Source organism: Zeus faber (genome assembly GCF_960531495.2).
Source record: "Zeus faber genome assembly, chromosome: 1".
NCBI classification, from domain to species: Eukaryota; Metazoa; Chordata; class Actinopteri; order Zeiformes; family Zeidae; genus Zeus; species Zeus faber.
In genome coordinates, this window is record NC_137193.1 from 36,789,131 (window position 1) to 36,810,029 (window position 20,899).

Genomic DNA, 20,899 nt, shown 5'->3' on the forward strand with positions numbered 1-20,899 from the left:
ATTCCCAGCAGTGCGCGAACTGGGAACAGGCGGATTGGTCACTGATCAGATCTTCCAGTTCTGTTCGACGCTCCAAACACGGTTGCGCCGGTATCTGAAGCCAATCCGAGGCTGAGTTGTCTTTAATAATCCATCAGACTCCGCCGGACTCCGCCGGGCTCCATCACACTCCACCACACTCCATCACACTCCATCACACTCCATCACACTCCATCAGATCTCTGTCCCTCGGAGCCACAGTGTCCACGGAGTCACGTCACCAGGGGTCCGTCCTCGCGCACGGACCTGGGGGAGGAGCGCCGCGGAGCCCCGCTGCGTCCCAGAGGCTCCCGCACCGGGTTCTGGATCCCTGGAGCCGGTCTGTGCTGCTCTCTGGGGCACATTTTCACCGTTCCACGGCAGAGTTACACGTCGCCATCGAGCCGGTGTTCCTACAGGAAGCTGCCCAGGTCGGTGCTCGGACCCGGGCTTATGGCGGACCCCGCTCCCCTGCCAGTGGCGGACCCGGCTCCCCTGCCAGTGGCGGACCCGGCTCCCCTGTTGCCCGCCTTCTGGGACTCCCCGCTGAGCCACGGGATGAACGTGTTCGTGGGCCTGGTGCTGTGCTTCACCATGCTGGGTCTGGGCTGCACCGTGGAGCTGAGCCAGCTGGGCCAGCAGCTCCGCAGGCCCGTGGGGGTCGTGTTGGCCCTGCTGTGCCAGTTCGTGGTCATGCCCCTGGTGGCCTTCCTCCTGGCCCTGGCCTTCTCCCTGGACGACGTGGCCGCTATGGCCGTGCTGCTGTGCGGCTGCTGCCCCGGCGGGAACCTCTCCAACATCATGTCCCTGCTGGTCCACGGAGAGATGAACCTCAGGTACCGGACCCTCTGGGATGGGGGACGGGGGACAGAACCCACAGTGTTCCCCTAAAAAGGAACTTAGCTCCGGACGCAGATGACTCTTGCTTTTACGCACAAAGTCAAGGGAACTTGGAAACTGAGCTGTGCGTAAAATACACACGGATCAGATGTTTAGGCTGTGAAAGCAAAATGTCTGAAGTAAATCTTGATTGAGAAAGTAAAGTACTATATAATACAATACTACAGAAGATCATGTTATATTTATATCAATATGTATATTATGTCATATTATTTTCACATTATGATTACATCATTTTCCGTTTGCGCAGCATCATTATGACCATCTCGTCCTCGCTGCTGGCTCTGGTCCTGATGCCGCTGTGCCTGTGGATCTACAGCCGGGCCTGGATCAACACCCCCGTGGTGGACCTGATGCCGTTCGGGGCCATCACCCTGACCCTGTGCAGCACTCTCATCCCCATCGGCCTGGGCGTGGCGCTCCGGGCGCGCTACACCCGGGTGGCCGACGTGGTGCTTAAGGTGAGGTAAAAACAGAAAGACAAAAACGTTTTGAGCGGCTTCCGCTAAATTTCACCTTGACCTTGTAGCCATAGTTTGGGCTCCATGGGGAGTGCTGTTGGTTCATGTCTCTTTGGGAATTTTGGGATCTTTTGCGATTTGGGAATCGCTTGTGCGCAAAGGCGCAGTGCGTAATTACGCACTGATTACGCACTGCCGAGCAGTGACGTCGGGGGCCCCCCCATGGTGTTGCCATGGTTACCCATGATGCCGCGTGGCATTGGTTTGTTAGCCTTAAATAAGTTAGACGTTAAATACATTAAACCAAGATACGCTTCTGATGCACTTGATGATGAAATCCGAGGACTTTTAAGTACCTTTCAGACACAACTGTGAGGTAGATGGAGGGCGAGGGAAAGTGGGAGAGGGAGGGAGAGAGAGGGAGATGGAGAGAGGGAGGTAGAGGGAGGGAGAGAGGGGGGGGAAGGGAGAGGGGGGAGGGAGAGGGAGAGAGCATAGATGATCTTAGAAGATTTTAAACATAACCTGTTGAATTTTAGCAACACATATACTAACAAGACGCTATAACTGTAAGAACTTTGGATATTTTATTCCTTGACGTGCAACACAACAAATAGACGGTATAGTTTAACCAAAATACACAAGCTGAATACAGCGCACAATACAATTAACAGCTTTTTTTGATACTTGTTAAATAAAACAAAATGTACTTCTGCAATCGCTTTCAAACTGTACTTCAGTAGAAAAATAGATAAGACTAAAAGTAAAGACATAATCATTTTTTTCCAGTCAACAATGAGCAATGTTCTGGGTTAGAAAACACCGCTGTGTCCACTCAAAATAAGAAATATAGTAAAACCCAGCATTCCAAATCGACAAAACAGGCGTTATAAATGTTAAAATAATATTAGGTTTCGCCAAAGCTTATGGCCTTTTGTCACAAAAACTTGAGGCATAACATATTTTGGAAATACTAATTCACTGATTAAGCAGCGCCCACAGACTTTGAGGGACCAAAGCCAGAGCCAACACAGCGACGCACCACTCATGTATCATGCATAGAATATTCTGGTTTCACTTTCATGTGAGTGACACAGACTGTAAAATGCATATATATTTTTGGCTTGTCAGAAGCTTTCCAGGTGCTTTTAAACGTCTCCTCTGGCTGCTGGTTTGAAAGGCTCTGTCGGGAATTGAACCCTCAAGGCTACACCCCTGATGCTCTCAGCCGACAGCTTAACTCTTCAAGCCACCAAGTCTGAGCAAGAGTTGTTGTCTCCTCCAATTGAAGGAACGTCTGCGGTGAAAAATGAGGACTTGAACCTGCGACGGCAGCGTCTGAAGCCGTCTTACCACAGCGTCCTGCAGAGTTCCAACTGCTCTGAGATGATCTTGACTGGTTTCACTTGACATGAGGGTTACTATTATGTATTATGTAATGTAATAACCTTTTGACTCCAATCAGGAGCAAGGATTTTGGTTTGATGTGTTAAGTTTGGATTCAAACCCATGCTCCAGTGCTTACTCAAACTTGTGAGTGGCTCAGGAAACTTTTGTGTAATCAGATTAAGTTTCTTCACAAAACATCAGGCAGCTACATGTAGACACAGGAGCTCCAAGAAATATTTTTCCAGAAGAGGTTCCAGAGGGTCCCCGGAAAAATGATTACAACTATAGTTTAAATTATTCCTCTGGATCCCAGAGACTTAATCTGATCAAATGTCTGTGTTGTATTTATGTACAGTATGCATGTATACACATGTATGTATGCACAGTATGTTTGTATGTATGTATGTATGTATGTATGTATGTATGTATGTATGTATGTATGTATGTACGTACAGTATGTATGTATATATATGTATGTATATACATGTATGTATACACATGTATGTATGTATGTATGTATGTATGTATACACATGTATGTATGCACAGTATGTTTGTATGTATGTGTGTATGTATGTATGTATGTATACACATGTATGTATACACATGTATGTATACACATGTATGTATATACATACATGTATGCACAGTATGTATGTATGCCTGTATGTATGTAGTTTGTCTGTAGGTACAGTATGTATGTTTATACATCTATGTATGTATGCACAGTATGTATGATTGTATGTACAGTATGCATGTATGTATGTATGTACAGAATGTATGTGTGCACAGTATGTAAGTACAGTATGTATGTATATACATGCATGTACAGTATATATGTGTCTACAGTATGTCTTTATGAATGTATTTATAGTATGTATGTATATACATGTATGTATGTACAGTATGTATGTATGCACAGTATGTGTGTATGTATGTACAGTATGTATGTGTCTACAGTATGTCTTTATGAATGTATTTATAGTATGTATGTATATACATGTATGTATGTATGTATGTACAGTATGTATGTATGCACAGTATGTATTTATACATACCCCTCTCCTGTCTTACCTCTCGCCTGTCTCTTCTCTTTCCTGTCTCCTGTCTTGCCTCTCGTCTGTCTCTCCTGTCTAACCTCCCTCCTGTCGCTCCTCTTTCCTGTCTTACCTCCCTCCTGTCTTTTCTCTCGCATGTCTCACCTGTCTTACCTCCCTCCTGTCTCTTGGCTCCCCTCCCTCCCCAGGTCTCCCTGTGGTCCCTACTGGTGACCCTGATCCTGCTCTTCATCCTGACGGGGGTCATGTTGGGTCCGGAGCTGCTGTCCACCATCCCGCCCTCGGTCTACGTGGTGGCGGTGCTGATGCCCGCGTGCGGCTACGCGTCGGGCTACGGCCTTGCTGTGCTGTTCGACCTGCCGCCCAACAGCCGCCGCGCCGTCTCCTTGGAGACAGGGTGCCAGAACGTGCAGCTGTGCACGGCCATACTGAAGCTAGCTTTCCCGCCCCACCTGATGGGGGGCATGTACATGTTCCCGCTGCTCTACGCCCTGTTCCAGGCCGCCGAGGCGGGGCTGTTTATCCTGGCCTACAGGGTCTACAGGAAGCAGGTCCTGCACAAGCCGGACCCGGTCCGGTACGACCAGGACGCGGACATCACCTACCAGAGATTCGAGGACGAGGATGGCGACTTTGAGTCGTCCTACGGCGCCGTCACAGTGAGCGACCCCAACAGCATCATGATGGAGGGCTGCCCCTCAGACCCCACCCCGGTCTGATGGCCTGGATCTGGACCAGGACCTGGGGAAAACATGTTGCTTCCTAACTGTGAGACTGGAAAGAGGAGATTTTGTGTTGGAGCTTCATACTTCAAGAGAATAGAAAAAATATCATAAAACATACATATATGTGTGTGTGTGTGTGTGTGTGTGTGTGTGTCTGTGTGTATATATATATACACACACACACACACATACACATATATATGTATGTTTTATGATATAAACACACACACATACATATTTATTTATTTATTGATTTGTTTGTTTATTTGTATATATAGTATAGGAGACTTCATCAGCTAAGCTTGACTGTTATCTGTGAAAAACAAGTTGAGGATCCGTGAGTGTGGAGTCAGGGACAAAAAACAAGCCTCCAGCAAGACAGAGACACATAAACTGCTTTCACACGCGCACTGCAACCCTGATATTATCCGGACATCACCCGGAGTGCATGTGTGAAAGCAGCGATAAAAGAGAGGGTGGAGGTGGAGGTGGAGGTGTGTGTGTGTGTGTGTGTGTGTGTGTGTGTGGTGGGCTGGGGGGGGGGGGACCGCGCAGTGCCAATCCATCCTCCATAAGTAGAATATATTTATGAAAACGCACTCAATAAAATGTAAAGTTGTGTATATTATAGATCTAGGCCTGTGAAGACACTACATGTGAACAAAAACACAAAAGAAAAGTCAATAAAGTCAATAAACGTGAACACAGTCGGACAGCGTGACTCCGTGTCTGTGTGGCCCCGCAGCTGCTTCCAATCAGCCTGACGTTGCTTCTATTTAACGCTCCAGACGCCGCGGCTCTCCGACCAACATGGCGTCGTTCGGAGAGTCACAGCGCGGCTTCTACTCGTCCCACAGCCCGTACAAGTTCACCCGGGAGCCGGCGTGGAAACACGCCAAGCTGCTTCCCGCCCACGGAGACGCGGAGGCCTTCAACAACCAGCAACGCGCGCAGCTGCGGTGCATCCTGTCCCAGATCAACCCCAAGCTGACCCCCCGGCTCCGCAGGGCCAACACCCGGGACGTGTCGGTGCAGGTGAACCCACGGACCGACGCGTCGGTGCAGTGCGCACTTGGACCGAGGACGCTGCTCTCCACCAGGCGCGACGCGCGTCGCAAGACGCGGCAGGAGGCGATCTGTCCCCCCACACTGGCAGTGTACTCCCCCGTGGCGTTCCGGTCCATCACGGCGCTGCTCGTGGAGGAAAAAGACGACAAAGAAACAGACGACAACAACAACAACAACAACAACAACAAAGAAGACGACGAGGACAGCAAGGACAACGCGGCTTGTTGTGACGCGCAGAGCGGCGAGCGGCAGGACGCGCCTCCCGCTGCAGACGCGGCTCCGCGCAGGAAGTCCAAGCCGCCGGTGTTGACCGAGACCCCGCCGCCTGTCCAGGAGTCTAAGCCCCGGGTCCGGTTCCAGGTAAGTCCCGCCCTCACACCCCGTCTGGGCGCCTCCTAACCTGGGCTTAACTCTGATTCTGCTTGGGTACAGTTCCTGGAGCAGAAGTACGGTTACTACCACTGCAAGGCGTGCAACCTGCGGTGGGAGAGCGCGTACGTGTGGTGCGTGCAGGGAACCAGCAAGGTGAGGCGGTGCGCACCCGGAGGAGGGAGCAGGGTTTATTTGTGGGGGGAAACACACTGACCTGTGCTTGTGTTCCAGGTCTATTTCAAACAGTTTTGCAGGAAGTGCCAGAAGCAGTTTAACCCCTACCGCGTAGAGGACATCACCTGCCATGTAAGCAGCCCCACCCTCAGGTGTCTCCACCCTCCATGTCCGCTGCGTGTTCTTACGTTCCTCCTTCCTTGCAGACCTGTAACAAGGCGCGCTGCTCCTGCGCGGTGACGCCGCGTCACGTCGACCCGCGGCGGCCGCACAGACAGGACCTGTGTGGCAGGTGCTGTGGCAAGAGGCTGTCGTGCGACAGCACCTTCAGCTTCAAGTATATCATCTAGCAGCTCCATCCTGCACCTCCAGCTTCCCGGATAACCTTTGGCCTGACAGAGCCCCCCCCGCTGTGCATTTGGGGATCTGGGTTTGATGCTCGACATTTCATTATTTTCATGCAAATATTTTTTTGTTCAAGAATTTATGGCATACACGACTGTAAATGTGAAATAAAATTTACTATGTGGCACTTGGGCTTTTATGTTTTCTCATGCAGTCGCTCTCAATCTTGTATCAAGGACTCAATTAAATAAGTTTCTCTGCGAGCCAGTCTCAGAAGATTTGCTTAGATTGTGTATACTATATAGTTGGGGAAATGACTCCAACTAGACTGTACACTTGGCTGGAACCTCCTTAGGGAGCCCAGCTTAATGACTCCCTAATGTTTTCTTGTCTGATAAGTGAAAGCTGGATGAGGCTCTCTCCTTAAAGGCTGCATGGTGGCCTGACAGTTTTAGCGGTAACATCAGTGGCCCAACAGCATGAGTCCATGAAGTCACTTAAATTGGAATGATTGAAAATCCATGGTTGTCGGTGATGTCAACACTAATCTGACGGAGAAGGAAACTCATCCCAGCAGTTATTGATCAAGCACCGTGGAACAGTTTCATACGAGGGCACTAAAAGCCGTTTCCTTAAAGATCGCTCCATTGACTGTAGCGCCATCTGACTAGTCTGCCTGATGTGGCTAATTGCATTACAAAATATCTAAACATGAACCGCTACAGCTCTCAAATATTTAACTGGGAATGCCAACCTGACATTTGCTCTTTAAATTAGGAATAAAACATTTCGCAGAAGCAGTTGGTGTATGATCAGCTTTTTATTTGTCCAGAGTGAAGGCTGGTGTGAGTGAACAGGATGTTAAAACCAGATCTTCCAGCTAAATAATATCTCCATTAAATAATTAAGAACAGCATTTAAATGTACCAGACAAGCAGGAGGAGTACAGTGATCGCTGCTCATGTGCCGTGACGAAGTTTCCACACAGGGTTTGTGTCAGACCTCACCCCTGTCCTGACACACTGATTGGGGATGGGGGGGGGGGTCACAGTGGAGAGGAGGAATGCATAGGACTTCAGCTTGGTAGGCGCAACCCACCCCAGCACCAACCAGGCCAGAATTTGGGAGATGTTTTGAAAAGTCAGTGTGGTTGGATTCCAATGATGCATTGGGTTAACAGTGCATCACACAAACAAACAGGAGGGAAAAAATACTGGTTATCACCAAACATCTTCTAAAATATATACAGAGTAAAATAAGTTACTGATGTTTCCGTAATGAGCTGTAGCCAGTCTGCACCATGTGCAATTAGATGCATTGTGTGTGTATGGAGAGAGGGAGAGCGTTTACCAGAGTACAGAGCACAGTCACCATTGTCTAAAGGCAGCTACTGATTTGGTTAAAGAGTCTTCCTCTCCAAGCAGGTCGATAAACAGATAGATTCTCTTTTTACAGCCCTGGGGGGGACGCCCCCCGCAGGGTAACATGTTAAATACACTAAACATTTACAACCTAGGATGTTAGCGCTAATAAAAAATACATTTCTCAAAAAATAATCTTGCAGTGCTTCTTTTCAAGCATGCGTCTCAAAACCTTTTTAGTTAAAGTAGATTATTTTTAATGCGTTTTGCTGTGAGCGTCACTCCAACACCACCACGCAGCGCAGGACGCTCCAATCAAAAGCAAAAAAAAAAAAAAAATGTATATATATATATATATTTATATATATATATATATATATATAATAAAAATATTTTTTTAGCGTCATAAATCGTGTCCGTCCCAAGCCAGTCTATGGCAACAACACCAGCGCCTTTTATTGCAAATGAATTTTCTGAGTTGGTTTAAAGGCTCAGGGAAAAAAATAGTAGCTTAAACTATTCAATATATATAGATATATCTATATATATTTGAGAGTCACAGTTATTCCCACTCATCCTTTAGCCCTTATTGGTGGAGTATTTGGGCCCCCCGGCAGGCGGAGGTCCAGGTCCAGGCTCAGAGCCCCGTGCTGAGCAGGGTGGAGGCATGGGCGGGGCAGGCCTGGCTCAGAGCCTGGTGGAGCTGCAGGTTGAGCTCTGTCAGGCGGCTGCTGGCCTGGCTCAGGTCCCTGCAGGGCCCCAGCACCGCCAGGCAGCCCGTCTGGCCCAGCGTCTCGTGGCGGAAGTAGATGTGCAGCAGCGTCTGGACGGCGTCGTCGTCCTCGCTGCCGAAGATGTCGTTGGGCCACAGAGACCTGGGGCGAGGGAGCAGGACGGGGGTTAAACACGCATCGGTCCAGTTTATTTACTTATGGATAGGGAGTTGGTCTTGTGGTGTCAATAGCAGGTAACTGACTAAACTGCATGCCGGGATCCGGACTATAGGTAAACAATACACAAGTTACCCTTTAACTACAGCAACTTCCAGAATGGGTTGGACAGAAAGAAAGGGAATCATTGCAGAACAGAGTTGGGCGATATGTCCAAAATTTTCCTACAGGCAACAGTCAGCCCAACAACCGGCGATTGTTGATATATTCGTCAGTGGGGGAGAGGGGAGGAGTGGGCCAAGTGGATCGGACTGCGGGCATCCGGATGCACCTCTCCATACGCTTCTGTCTCCCTCTCCCTCTGCAATTTCATATGGGATCATTTGGGTTTTAAACCGGATGCAACCAGCAAACCAAGGACTTAAAAGAAGTAATTTGCCGTCTTTGCAAACACGGCCGGGGACGGAGCACCGGGTCTCACTGGCCACAGCGTGGGGGTATGGTTAAACAAACGCTTAATTAGGAGTTTTTAAGGGATAACAAAATAAAAGGATCAGATTGTGTAATTATCCCGGAGAAAGCCCGTCCTGGTCTGTGTCTGTCGTTTTTTTAGCCGATCTTTTGGTTGATATTTGATATATTCGTCCAGTCGCCCAAGTCTATTGCAGAGTGGCAGCACTGACTCAGAGGCCCTGTAAGAAAACTTTCAGAAGGTTTCAGAGGAAGTGGCTGGACTTGCCTGAAGACTTTGACCTGCGTGAGGGCGGCGCTAAAGTCTCGTGCTCTCAGGGTTTCAATCAGCGACTGGATGGCCGTTTCAGTGCTGGTCTGGGCGGAGTCCGACATGCAGACGTCTTCCTGTGCATCACTTCCTCTCTCCGCCTCCTTCAGGCAGCCCTCCAGGAGGGCCAGCTCCTCTGACATGTTGGTGACCTGGGAGAGCAGCGCCGCTCATTAGAAAAAGGCGATGCACGTGCACACTACACAGGCTGAATTTAACATCCTAGGAAGACACAAAGACACATACACCTATACAGGAAGTCAGAAGACAAAATCTTATTCTGAGTACTGGGCAGTGATTAAGTGGAACTGCCAACCATTCTGTCCATCCCAGGAAGCTTTAATCGCATAGAGTGCTTTAATCTGATCAATGCTCCCCGAAGCTCTTTAAAACTACGGCGCTGGACGGCGGAACTCCGTGCAGATTGTGGTCAAATGCAGTTCAAGCCGCTAATGACGGAGTTGGTGGGATTCTAGCGACGCTCCACTAATTCCATTAGAATAAATCCATATACGTCTATCTACATACCAAAACATTTACTTCATACGTCTCGTGCCGCGTACACTATTGACAGACGTGAACAGAGCCAGAACACAATGCCCCCTGGTGGAACGTGGAATGACATACTTTGAGAAATTTCAACCCATGTGTCGACGGCGCACCGCCAGAATCTAATTTTCAACAGGAAATCGAATGTTTTATATCAACTGTACATATATTAGTATATTACTTAAGACTTTAAGTGGTTTAACAAAAATACTTTTTTTTTATGAACAAAAATGTTATGTTTTCCCTTCATTTTGGTAACTATAAATAACCAACACGGCAAGATGAGTCAATCACAGTTCACATTTAAATACAATGAGATGAACATCTTCACTACTTGTGTTGAATAAACTTTTCCATCAACATTAAGCTGCTGTTGATTCAGGGTGGGAGTTGTTCATTGAGATTGGTGGTGACATCCAAGGTTAACATTAATGTCGTCATTTTATATACGTGACTTATTAACTTCACTTTTAAGCCCAGTTCCAATTAAAAAAAAATACAGAAATAAAAAAAACAAAAACTTGATTGACATCACTTGCGTTTTTAAAATTTGAACTCATCCCAGAGCTTTCAACGCAAGCATAAATTCCGCACCGCAACACGTCACAGCTTTCCTCGTGTGGAATCTGACTCTCCATAGAAATGAATAAACTTCCGGTTTGTTCTTGCATCTGTCATATTCTGCGTGAATCAGGCTCATACAGTGAGTGACAGCCAGTGTGTGAGTAACGATACTCGTAGAAGAAGAGTATAAATGCTACGGTGTGTTGTGGTGGTCTCACCTCCGCCTCCCTCTTGATGGTGTCCACCCTGCTGACCAGTTTGCAGTAGGCCTGGAACAGCAGCAGCAGCTGGAAGTGCAGCTTGTAGAGCCGGCGACAGAGCTCCAACTCCTAGCGAGGGGAGGGAGGGCAGAGTCAGATGGAACGCTCGCTGCTCGTCATCGCAGGTCACATGATCAGAAGGGTGGGGATCCTGGGGTTAGAGGGGTTAACATGGCCGAACAGGGGCGGGGGCCGGGGGCTTCAGGATGTACAAACTTGATTTCCTGGCCAGGGGGGGGTGGGGGGTTTAGATCACGTCTTCTACTCAGACCAACTCATTAAGAAGTTTGATGTGCAAAGTCATCAACTTGGTGTCAGGAGTCACCAAAGTCGTCAGCAAATCGAAGATTTGTGACCATTGTTGATATCACTCCCATACATCATCATCACTCCCATGTCTTTACCTCGCATTTATTTTGTTCACTTGCAGAGTCACAATCCCATAAAACAGAAAATCAAGTTTGCATGGAGCTTCAGGCGAAAACGGTCACCTTCACCTGACACGCTACCGCATCATGTCTTGCTCAATGTAGAAAACGTCCAAATAATCTCAATTCACTTTAACGCAGGAAAACTGGGAGAGGAACAGCATATGGGGATGGAGGGATAAAGCATGCAGGATAAAGGGAATCTAAAGATGAGAGATCTATTACCTCCTCCCCCACAGCTCTCCCCCTATCTCCTACTCCTCCGCAAATCAGAGTCAAACTGTACATTTAATTCAGAGTGCGAGAGGGTTAGAGGGTGATGGCTCAGTTAGGGTATGGTACACAAAAATTAATGGATTTCAATGGGATTGGGAAGTTAAAAGTTTTTTTTAAACGGAAAAGATCAAGAGGACGGAGGAATGGGGAGGGGATACCCGGGCCTGACGGAGCGAGAGATGGAGTGGTGAGTTATTGGTCCGGATGGAACGATTATTACTGTCATGAAGAGTCTAGAACATGAGAACCACTTACTGCTAGATTCTCCATTTGCTAAGCAAGAGGGTGAGCAGGTCACAACACACAACAAACACAGAGGAAGAAAAGAGCCAGAGTTAGTGAGAGCTTCCTCATGGAGGCTGAGGGCCTGCAGCCCCATAGCCAATCAGAGGAGCAGCATCAGCCCTCCCTGCTATTGGTCAGGGAAGACGGATAGGGTGGGAGGACAGGGAATGGGGGGGGGAGAGAGAGAGAGAGAGAGAGAGAGAGAGAGAGCGAGAGAGAGAGAGAGAGCGAGAGAGAGAGGTTGGAAGGTTGGAGTTAAAGGGCCTCATTCTCAAACATGTGCATAGAAATGTTCTTACTTTGCAGAAAAGTTGGATATGCAAACTCATTGCTCGGTTCAGGCCTTGTGCCTAGCAGCCATATTTGTTGTTATCAGTGTGGGTAAGTTAATGAATCTGAACCATTCTAAACTGAAAGGCAGGTGCCCACAACTTTTAATTAGCATAAACCACTTCTTAATTTCTTCATATAAGGAAGTTCCTGCTGCTCAGAGATGGAGCAAATATTTTACTGAAATAGAAGTATTAAAATTATTACAAATAGTTACGGTATTTAAAGTTGAAGCAAGAAAATGAGTCCCATTACGTAGTGTGTCCCCTAGGGATGCCACGGTACAGTGGGCTCACGGTTCGGTATGTATGTTTTGGGGCCACGATAATGGTACGGTTTTGGTATCTTTATATTTAAGAAAAAAAAAGTAAAAGTTATAAGTTGTAAAGAATGTTTTGATAGTAGTCTGCCACAAATAACTAGTGTCACGCCCTGTGTGTATGACTGTGGGGAGAGGGAGGAGACGGGGTTCATGTTCATTGGTGGGTTGTTATAATTTGCATAAGTTCGTCTGATTGGAGGGGAGGTGTCCAGGATTGTGGGTAATTCAAATATGAATTTTCGTTCATATTTATTTACTTCTATTTATAATATTTAAAAATGTTTAAAAGTTTCACAATAAGAAATAAAAAACATTACTATGTTCTTTATTTTTATGTATAAGAGGTATCAACAGTATTCTTCACACATAAATAAAAATAGTAAAATAACTTATCGAAATAAAACCTCACAGTCAGACCAGTGTGTGTGTGTGCCTTCACTTTGTGAACCTGACATTACAGTGAGTGCGCTCCTTTTTAGCCAGGGCACCTCCCGGCGAGGGAGGTGCCCTGGTGCATAGGCTATCCCTCACATGGAGGGGGAAACATTTTCCAGCGGCAGGAGACGGCAACTTAAACAAACAACTGTAAAACTTTATAAAACAAAGAATGGCTCCTCACCCAGCGAGACTCGGTTCCCTTCATTCATACAAAAGAGCCGTTCGAAAGAACCGGATCATTTGTGAATGACCCGACACTAGTGCAAGTGGAAGCGAGAGAGAGAGTCTAAAGTGGAGTCAGTAATCAAGAGGGAACGGGCCACCCAGGGGGTTATTTTCCGACTGGACACCTTGGTTGATTGCACTCTTTACAAAAACATTTCTATGTAGTTGTATCTCTTGTTTAGATCAAAAAGGCTGGGTAGCTGCTTGCAGTAAAAATTTTTAAATAGACCTTGCGCAAAAATATAGAAATGCCACACGGCTCCGTGTGGACCCTGTGTGACCGGCGTGGCCGGTGGAGCTGCAACAGTGGATCTAATTAGGAAGCGACAGTTACTGCACGCCGTGCCTGCACGCTGTGACGACGCGTCCGGTGGACTTCTGCCATGATACTGTGATACCACAGTTCACGTGTGCGTATTGAACCTTAGGGTGCGTAACGAACGGTTCGATAACATACAGTGTACCATTGCATCCCCAGTGTCCACTGAAGTGACTATTAATATGTATTATACTGTATATACTACAATATTGAATATTGACTAATTGTAGTTCCAATATGCCAATTACATTTAGTTCAAGTTGGGCCATATTCTTTTCTAGAACTCTGAGGCCAGCTGAATTGGGTATTTAATCTACAGTTCTACAGTAGTGTTCACTGGCATGGAGCTTGTGATTGGATCATTATGAACACAATGGTTTGAGGACTCGTAGTTCAGTTTTAAAACAGTCTCGTACCCCCCCCCCCATGACTCATAATTTACTTGACATCAACATTGGTTGTTTGCACCAATAATTTAAATCCAAATTTTTTGTTTTATATTGGAAATAGTGAGTTCAAGGTAATAACTATTTTTTATTAAATCTGTAGTCTAGATTTGAAAAATCCAGACGCAGAAGAGATACATTTGGAATCAAATGCCACAGTTTCAACACCCATGACTATCAACTGAATAGCACTCCACTCACACAATCACCACAGCCAAAGCGACTCTGCGTCCACACACGTGACGCCATATGCTGCATGCAGCATACACTGCATCTAGAAAACAACGATTACATCTGCAGCTCCATCCGTCTTCCCTGCACTGATCTGATTATTCTGTTGTTCAGAGCTCACTTCCTGAAAGCCAGCGATCAGAGGAACACAGGGCTGTCGTTCATCAAACTCCTTTAGACAAAGCGGCTCAGAAAAAAAATAACTTGCCGTAATGAATTTCAAAAGATTCAAGCAAGCTCCTGTTTCCTAAAGATGAACAGAGAACTGTTCCCTGTTTAATTACAATTCTCCTAAAAACCTTGACCTGTATGTGAACTTGTAAGTGCTGGTGTCTGCATGGATCTTTCAGATGCAACACTGAGAAATATCTGTGTTCCTGGAAGTTGCTCTTTATCTGATTTTAAAATATATCAGGTCATATTTGACGATACAAGTTTATACAATATTATATTGCATTATATTAAATGACATTACATTGTGTCATATACCTATCATAATTCTGGCACATAATGTTGGCCCATATCACCTGCCAACCTAAGAAAATATTTTGAGAACCACAACAGTGTGACAGGGCGTGTTTGAGTTAGCAGCTAAAAGACTCCATCAGTTATTCACACGTAGTCGTCTCGTAACGAGGCTCATCACATCGTATGTGAGCTACTATGGCTAACTAGAGATAGTAAGTATCTAATTAGGATATACCCCTTGAAATCATCTTGTTAAGTTACCGACCATGTTTACCAACTAGAGATGCACCGATTGCAATGTTCTTGGCCGATTCCGATTCCATATTAAAAAAATATATATCACCTGCCCATTTCGATTTTCATAAAATTGTATGTTCGTAATAAAACCTTTAACTGTTAAATATCTTTTACATTGTCGTCCAATCATTTTTAGTTTATACCGTGACTGAAGAAATCAAATCTTCTTATAATTTGGTTTGGGTATATCATTGGGTATATCTGCTGTACGTCAATGACAAATACATCCTGTGATCTGATCAAGCTCACGTGATGGGACAGCTGCACATACGGACTACCGCTGCAATGTTCAGTTACTACAATAGTGAGATTGCTGATTTTGACACTGTGTGTTTATTATTGCTTATTATTCACTATGGAACAATAATAGAACATGAAACTGTCACTGAGTTCCAGTAAAATAGAATATGGGACTGTCACTAAGTTCCAGAATAATTCATAAACTCTCACTGAGTTATAGTAAAACAAAACATATAACTAACAGGGAAATGTCCAGTTCAAATTTCAAATAAAAGTCTTTTTCACTTTAAGTGCAAATAAACATTTATATTATATTTATATGGTACTTGCCATTCTTGTCCATGCACTAATCTGGCTTTTTTTTGGGGCTATGTACATGAAATTATTTTAATACTGTCAAGTACGTGTTAAGTAGGGCCCAACTGATATGGATTTTTTTGTCACAAACGCAATACCAATTTTTTTTTTTTTTATATATATAATAAAAAAATCTGTTTGAACCGTAACTATTTAACTAAAATCACAGTAACAAGTCATTATTATCATAAAAAAGCAGTGTCACTCTGTTGGCATAGTACGCACATGTTTATTTAACAAATCTAAAATTAAAATAGTATAATTCCAGGACAGATCAGGCAGTGACCGCGCCTGTTGCTTTAAGGCATTGCATTGTGGGTAATGTAGAAGCCTGGTTGGCGCGTGGCTAGAGGAGGCTGCGAGACGTATCGCTGATGAGAGCTGCCGATAAATTGGTTGGGCCCTAGTGTTAAGCTCGTCTCAGTGAGTCTTCACTACGCACTGGATGTAAACATAAAACACCAGGCACCGGATAAAACATCACTGCACTGTGATGAGAACTGTTTGGCCTGACTGTGTGCTTCAAAAGTTAAATTCAATCATGGCCGTGAAATGTCATTTTTCTTTTAAAATATGTTATTTTTGAGAATCTAGGTCTAAGAAATGGAGCAAAATTTACTGTGAATTTGGTAGGGCCCTATATATACTATATTATATATCATGATATTATATTCCGTTTGGACTTTCAGGCTTTCAATAGAACTTCATAATCAGTAAATCCAAGGGGTGTCAGTGTCCTGTTATGAGGAGGATTTGGACGTGAGGACTTTTCCAAAACTGACATGAGGAATATTTTTCCATAAGTCACACGTTCTCTCTCGTACCTGAGACTGAGTGTCGGCATGCTGGCTGCTGTCTTTGTCTCCAAAGGTCTTCCTGCAGTTCTGCAGCCACTGGAGGGTGGAGAGATCAGTAGAAAGATAAGGAGAGAGAGATCAGTGGAGAGATGGAGATAAAGTACAGTGCAGTTGGTTGGCTCTAGTGATCAGTGACTGTATTAATGTATTTAATTTAAATGGAGCTCCACTGTGCTTTTCACTTCACTGTCCTGTTCCATTAGTTGAAGCAAAACTCAAATATTTTTGAGTGTTATTGGTATCAGTATCTTTTTAATTTATTCAGCGTTGAGTTCTGATCGAACCATGGTCGAAAAATAAGGCGGAGGAAAAAAAACAAAACCTGTGAATTGCTATATGAGGAGAAATTGCACCCACAACATCTAATTAGCTGAGACTACGCCCCTAAGTCTCCATAAGGAAGTGCTGCTGATGAGAGTTGGAGCAAATATTAGACTCAAATACAAGTTCTTGTCTCCCGTTGAAGCCAGAAAATGCGTCCTATGATGTAGTGTTTCTTCCGAAACGACTATTAATGTGTATTGTACCGTACATACTGTAATATTTTATATTTACTTATTTCTAATATTTGTGGTTCTTATATGGCCATTACATTTAGTTAAAGTTTGGCTATATCATTAAACCTCTGATCATATCTGGCCTTATTCCACAGTGTGCTGATGTGTCGACATGTTGCCCTTCCCCACAGTGTGTGTGTGTGTGTGTGTGTGTAGTAAATGTTGCTTGTAGGCTTGGTTTGTTGGTTGCAGGGGGGGTATATTTAATAAAAGGCTTGTACTTGGTAAATTAAAGGCAGTCAGTCTGGTCCACAGTAGGTGGGGGGGCTGCCTCATTCAATTAGCCTCGCTGCATCCCAGAAACCCCTGCAATCTCATCTGCCCCCCCCACTACTCTCTATAACTGATTTAGGAGCTCAGGGCTATTTTTAGGCTGCGGGGGGGGGGGGGGGGGGCAAGCTGTCATTTTGCACACTGGGACGATTATGAAAGTAAAGTGGAAAAATACGGAAAGTTGATAATGTGTCGTTTCTAGATATGTGCAAGAAGTTTGAAAATAAAAAGACAATCTAAAAAAAGGAAATGCAGTTAAAAAAAAAGCGTTGTCCTCCAGATCCTGCAGCTCAAACCTGCTCTGCAGCTTCCCTCTTGGCGTTGTAGGTGTCCAGGTGCTCCTGCAGCTCCAGAACGCTGAACTTCAGCGTTTCCAGCAGTCCACACGACACAAGCTGTATAGAGGGAAAAACGGTAAACGCAGAGGACCAGTCAGAACCCCACCAAACACGCACAGGCTTTCATTTACCAAACAAAATATACAGCTTGCTGTTCAGGGATTCTAGTCTTCGCTGCTACCGCTCTCCTTAAGAAACCCTTATTATCGATGGAAATATTCGTCATAAAATATGATATGGTATGATTTTGACCATATCCATGCTGGAAGATTATGGGACACATTTGCCACACGTTGTCCTGGAGCTGTGGGGGGAGAGTTGCTCTGCACTGGCACTGGGTGATACTGATAAAAATCAACACAATTCTCAATAATACAATTTTGGGGATGACTGTGGGTGATATAATAGGATATTCACACACAAGAAATATCTGCGAATTGATCATTGGTAATGTGGATATTTCTGACCATTGAATAAAACTACAAGTCTTTGAAATTCAGACAACTGAAAAAAAATGACTTTCTTGTGACGCTCCTTAAAGACTAGATCTAACTGTATCACCATGTCACCAGGATCCCAGATGATATCCAACCTCATACCACAATGTCAATATTAAATTGACAGATCACACGAGTCTGTTCCCTGTGAGGAGGACCGGGAGCGTCCAGAGGTGAGGTGGTGTCTGGAGCGGATAGAACAGTGGAATGTGAGTCTCACCGTCTCGGCGTCCAGCAGCACTGTGGGACACTGCGAGCGGGAGGTCATGACCTCCAGGGAGCTGAGGAAGTGGTTCCCCATTCGCTGGAGCCGCTCTCCCAGGAAGCGCACGGAGGAGCGCGTGATGGAGCCAAATTTCCTCTGAATACTCTGTAATGACAACAAACATCAGAATTTATCACCACAATCTGAGGAATTAATGATAAATTTACACAATAATACATATCACAAGATCTGAGGTGTCACCTGGAAGAGTTGCGAGAACACATGGAAAGTGTAGACGGCAGAGGAGCCGTCTGTGTCTGACAGCATCTGGTTGACGTGGCAACGCCAGGCATCCTCCTCATTGTCGTAGGTGACCGGCTGGAAAGCTGCCAAGATGGCTGACAGGAAGGGTGAAGGGGGTGGCGAGGCCTGGATCTCTGGGAAGCAGTCTGCCTCACCTTCATCATGACTACACACACACACACACACACACACACACACACACACACACACACACACACACACACACACACACACACACACACACACACACACACACACACACACACACACACACACACACACACACACACACACACAGAAAGAGAGAGAGAGAGAGAAATAGATCACATACTGGAGCATCACACTTCCTTTACACTTTGACTTCTGTTTTGATTTTAAAAACAAAAGTCTAACAAAAATATTGAATTCATGGAAGACTAACCGTTCGGAAAGTTGTAATTAAATACATGTATCCTACTACACACACCTCAATCCTACTATACATACCTCAAAGTCCTATTACACACACCTGATGTCCTACTACGTACAGCTCGGCGTTAAGTGTGTCGCAATATTTACCGTATCAACTTATCGTACGATATGTGACCCACCACAGCAAAACCCGCTGTCTCGCACATCTATAAAATCGCCAGGAGCAGCCAAATATGTTGAAAATTTGATTTTTTTGAACCCTTTGTCAAAACCAATTGATTTATAAGTAGTAGAAAGATGTTATACCGTGGAGTTAAATATTACCGTAAGATTACATGGGGAAACACAGTTCACTTAGCAAGACACTGAATAGCGTCGATCGATCGTCTCCTTTAAAGCGCCCGCCCAGGTAAAGATCATTCATATCCATATTCCATGTGGTGTGTAGTCACAATGTGAAACCGTTTTGATAGAGTTCAACCTTTAAATCGTACTACCTTTACACACATGGGGCGTCTACCAACGTCTACCATAAAAGAAGAAATCCTGACATCACTGACGTCACTTCCGTAAAGAAGACGAGGATCTGGTTTCACTTCTCTGTGAAAACTTTAATTTCCCTGTGTTGTTATGGATGAGGAGAAGCGGGTGGAGGAAGATCTATATCATATCGCGGACCTTAATCTGACCAGTGCGATAGATCCAAGTCAGTGTTAGCAGCACGCACTGGACTTCATTTTCTGCGATGATAGTCAGTTCTCCGACAGCGACGCCGAGAACTACAGCGTTGATGAATCTGATATTATCCCGGACTTGGAGAACAAGTCTTTTGACCCCATTCTGGGAGCTAGCTGAATGAAGCAAGTCTGGGCGAAACTTTGAAGGTGATTATCTCAGAAGACACGGTTTGCCACACCCTTGTCATTAACAAGTCATAGCTTTCAAAATATTTGCTTGATTTGCACAAGTGACACCTTGTTTGGAAGCTGTGATTCTCCACTTTCAAATGATGTGAAAAAAGTAGAAAGCCGCCAAATGACCCTAAAGTATGCGGTGGGTCACATATATGGACATTACCTTGATAATTTTTCTCACCTCGATAATTGCCCATTGTGTTTACGTGCATGTTTGTTCACATGAGAATGTCTCCAACATTTTAGCCAACATCATGCCAGAATAAACAGCAGGGTTTTGCCTACCATTATAATACTAGGTCGCAACTTTTTCCACATCGCTGGTAAGAGACTCCAAGTATCAATGTGACAAAACATAAACAGTACATCGGCGACAGAAGAATCCTCCGAAATGATAGCCTCCTCCTGATCTTTTGGAGTTTTCACAGTGACCACAATGATAGTCCCTGGCTGAGTTTTATCTAAGCTAGAATCCATGGTGGACTCTCTGCCACTGGTACTCCTACAGACGCTGCGTTCAAGTCACATGGGAATTTATGATCAAAATGACTCTTATGCTCTTAACATAAATCTTTTATATATATCCATAACTACTCTACATATATTTGAACTTATGTTCAAATATAATTGGAAATGGCTCTGAACAAAACTGGCAGCTCAATGAGGTAATGTAGCCCCAATGTTGTACATTTGCATGTTTCAAAGTTAATAAAACTGCGTTATGGAAGGAATTATGTGTCACAATTATTGCATTGTGTAAACCATTTTACAAATGAATGTAACTGAATCAAATGAATGGGAAAAAACTATATACATAACTAGGTGAAGATAACGTGTTACTCGAGCCCGAGAGTCCATTATATTTATTGTTTTGGTTTGGTGGTTTGATTTTGTTGATGTTTTATTTATTTAGGATATTTTAATATTTTTTCACATTATATACTTAAGAATTAAAAGTTAATTGTTAT

At 44.9% G+C, this 20,899-nt stretch overlaps 3 protein-coding genes across 4 annotated transcripts in view; 2 read left to right on the forward strand and 1 right to left on the reverse strand.

Annotated features, from left to right (window-relative positions):
- Window positions 1-549: 549 nt before the first annotated feature.
- slc10a4 (solute carrier family 10 member 4) lies at window positions 550-4,544 on the forward strand (the record flags this gene model as incomplete). The annotated part of the gene is made up of 3 exons (XM_080017304.1): window positions 550-854; window positions 1,169-1,379; window positions 4,014-4,544. The coding sequence occupies exons 1-3, from the start codon at window positions 577-579 to the stop codon at window positions 4,542-4,544; spliced, it is 1,020 nt and encodes a 339-aa protein (XP_079873430.1). The 5' UTR covers window positions 550-576.
- Window positions 4,545-5,360: 816 nt separating this feature from the next.
- On the forward strand, window positions 5,361-6,514 carry zar1 (zygote arrest 1; the record flags this gene model as incomplete). Its single annotated transcript, XM_080024165.1, has 4 exons — window positions 5,361-5,978; window positions 6,051-6,143; window positions 6,222-6,296; window positions 6,371-6,514. 4 exons carry the CDS (start codon window positions 5,361-5,363, stop codon window positions 6,512-6,514), a joined length of 930 nt encoding a protein of 309 aa, XP_079880291.1.
- An 828-nt stretch (window positions 6,515-7,342) lies between these two features.
- Window positions 7,343-20,899, reverse strand: part of fryl (furry homolog, like) — an 89,129-nt gene continuing 75,572 nt past the window's right edge. The window contains exons 54-61 of one of the 2 annotated variants that reach the window (XM_080004391.1): window positions 18,565-18,772; window positions 18,319-18,468; window positions 17,560-17,658; window positions 16,401-16,469; window positions 11,874-11,891; window positions 10,873-10,983; window positions 9,500-9,693; window positions 7,343-8,745 (exon numbers count right to left, since the gene is read on the reverse strand). In XM_080004391.1, coding sequence (XP_079860517.1) covers window positions 8,508-8,745; window positions 9,500-9,693; window positions 10,873-10,983; window positions 11,874-11,891; window positions 16,401-16,469; window positions 17,560-17,658; window positions 18,319-18,468; window positions 18,565-18,772 — 1,087 coding nt within the window. In that variant the 3' untranslated portion in view covers window positions 7,343-8,507. The remainder of the gene's footprint in view (window positions 8,746-9,499; window positions 9,694-10,872; window positions 10,984-11,873; window positions 11,892-16,400; window positions 16,470-17,559; window positions 17,659-18,318; window positions 18,469-18,564; window positions 18,773-20,899) is intronic. The other variant, XM_080004390.1, reaches the window with a different exon arrangement.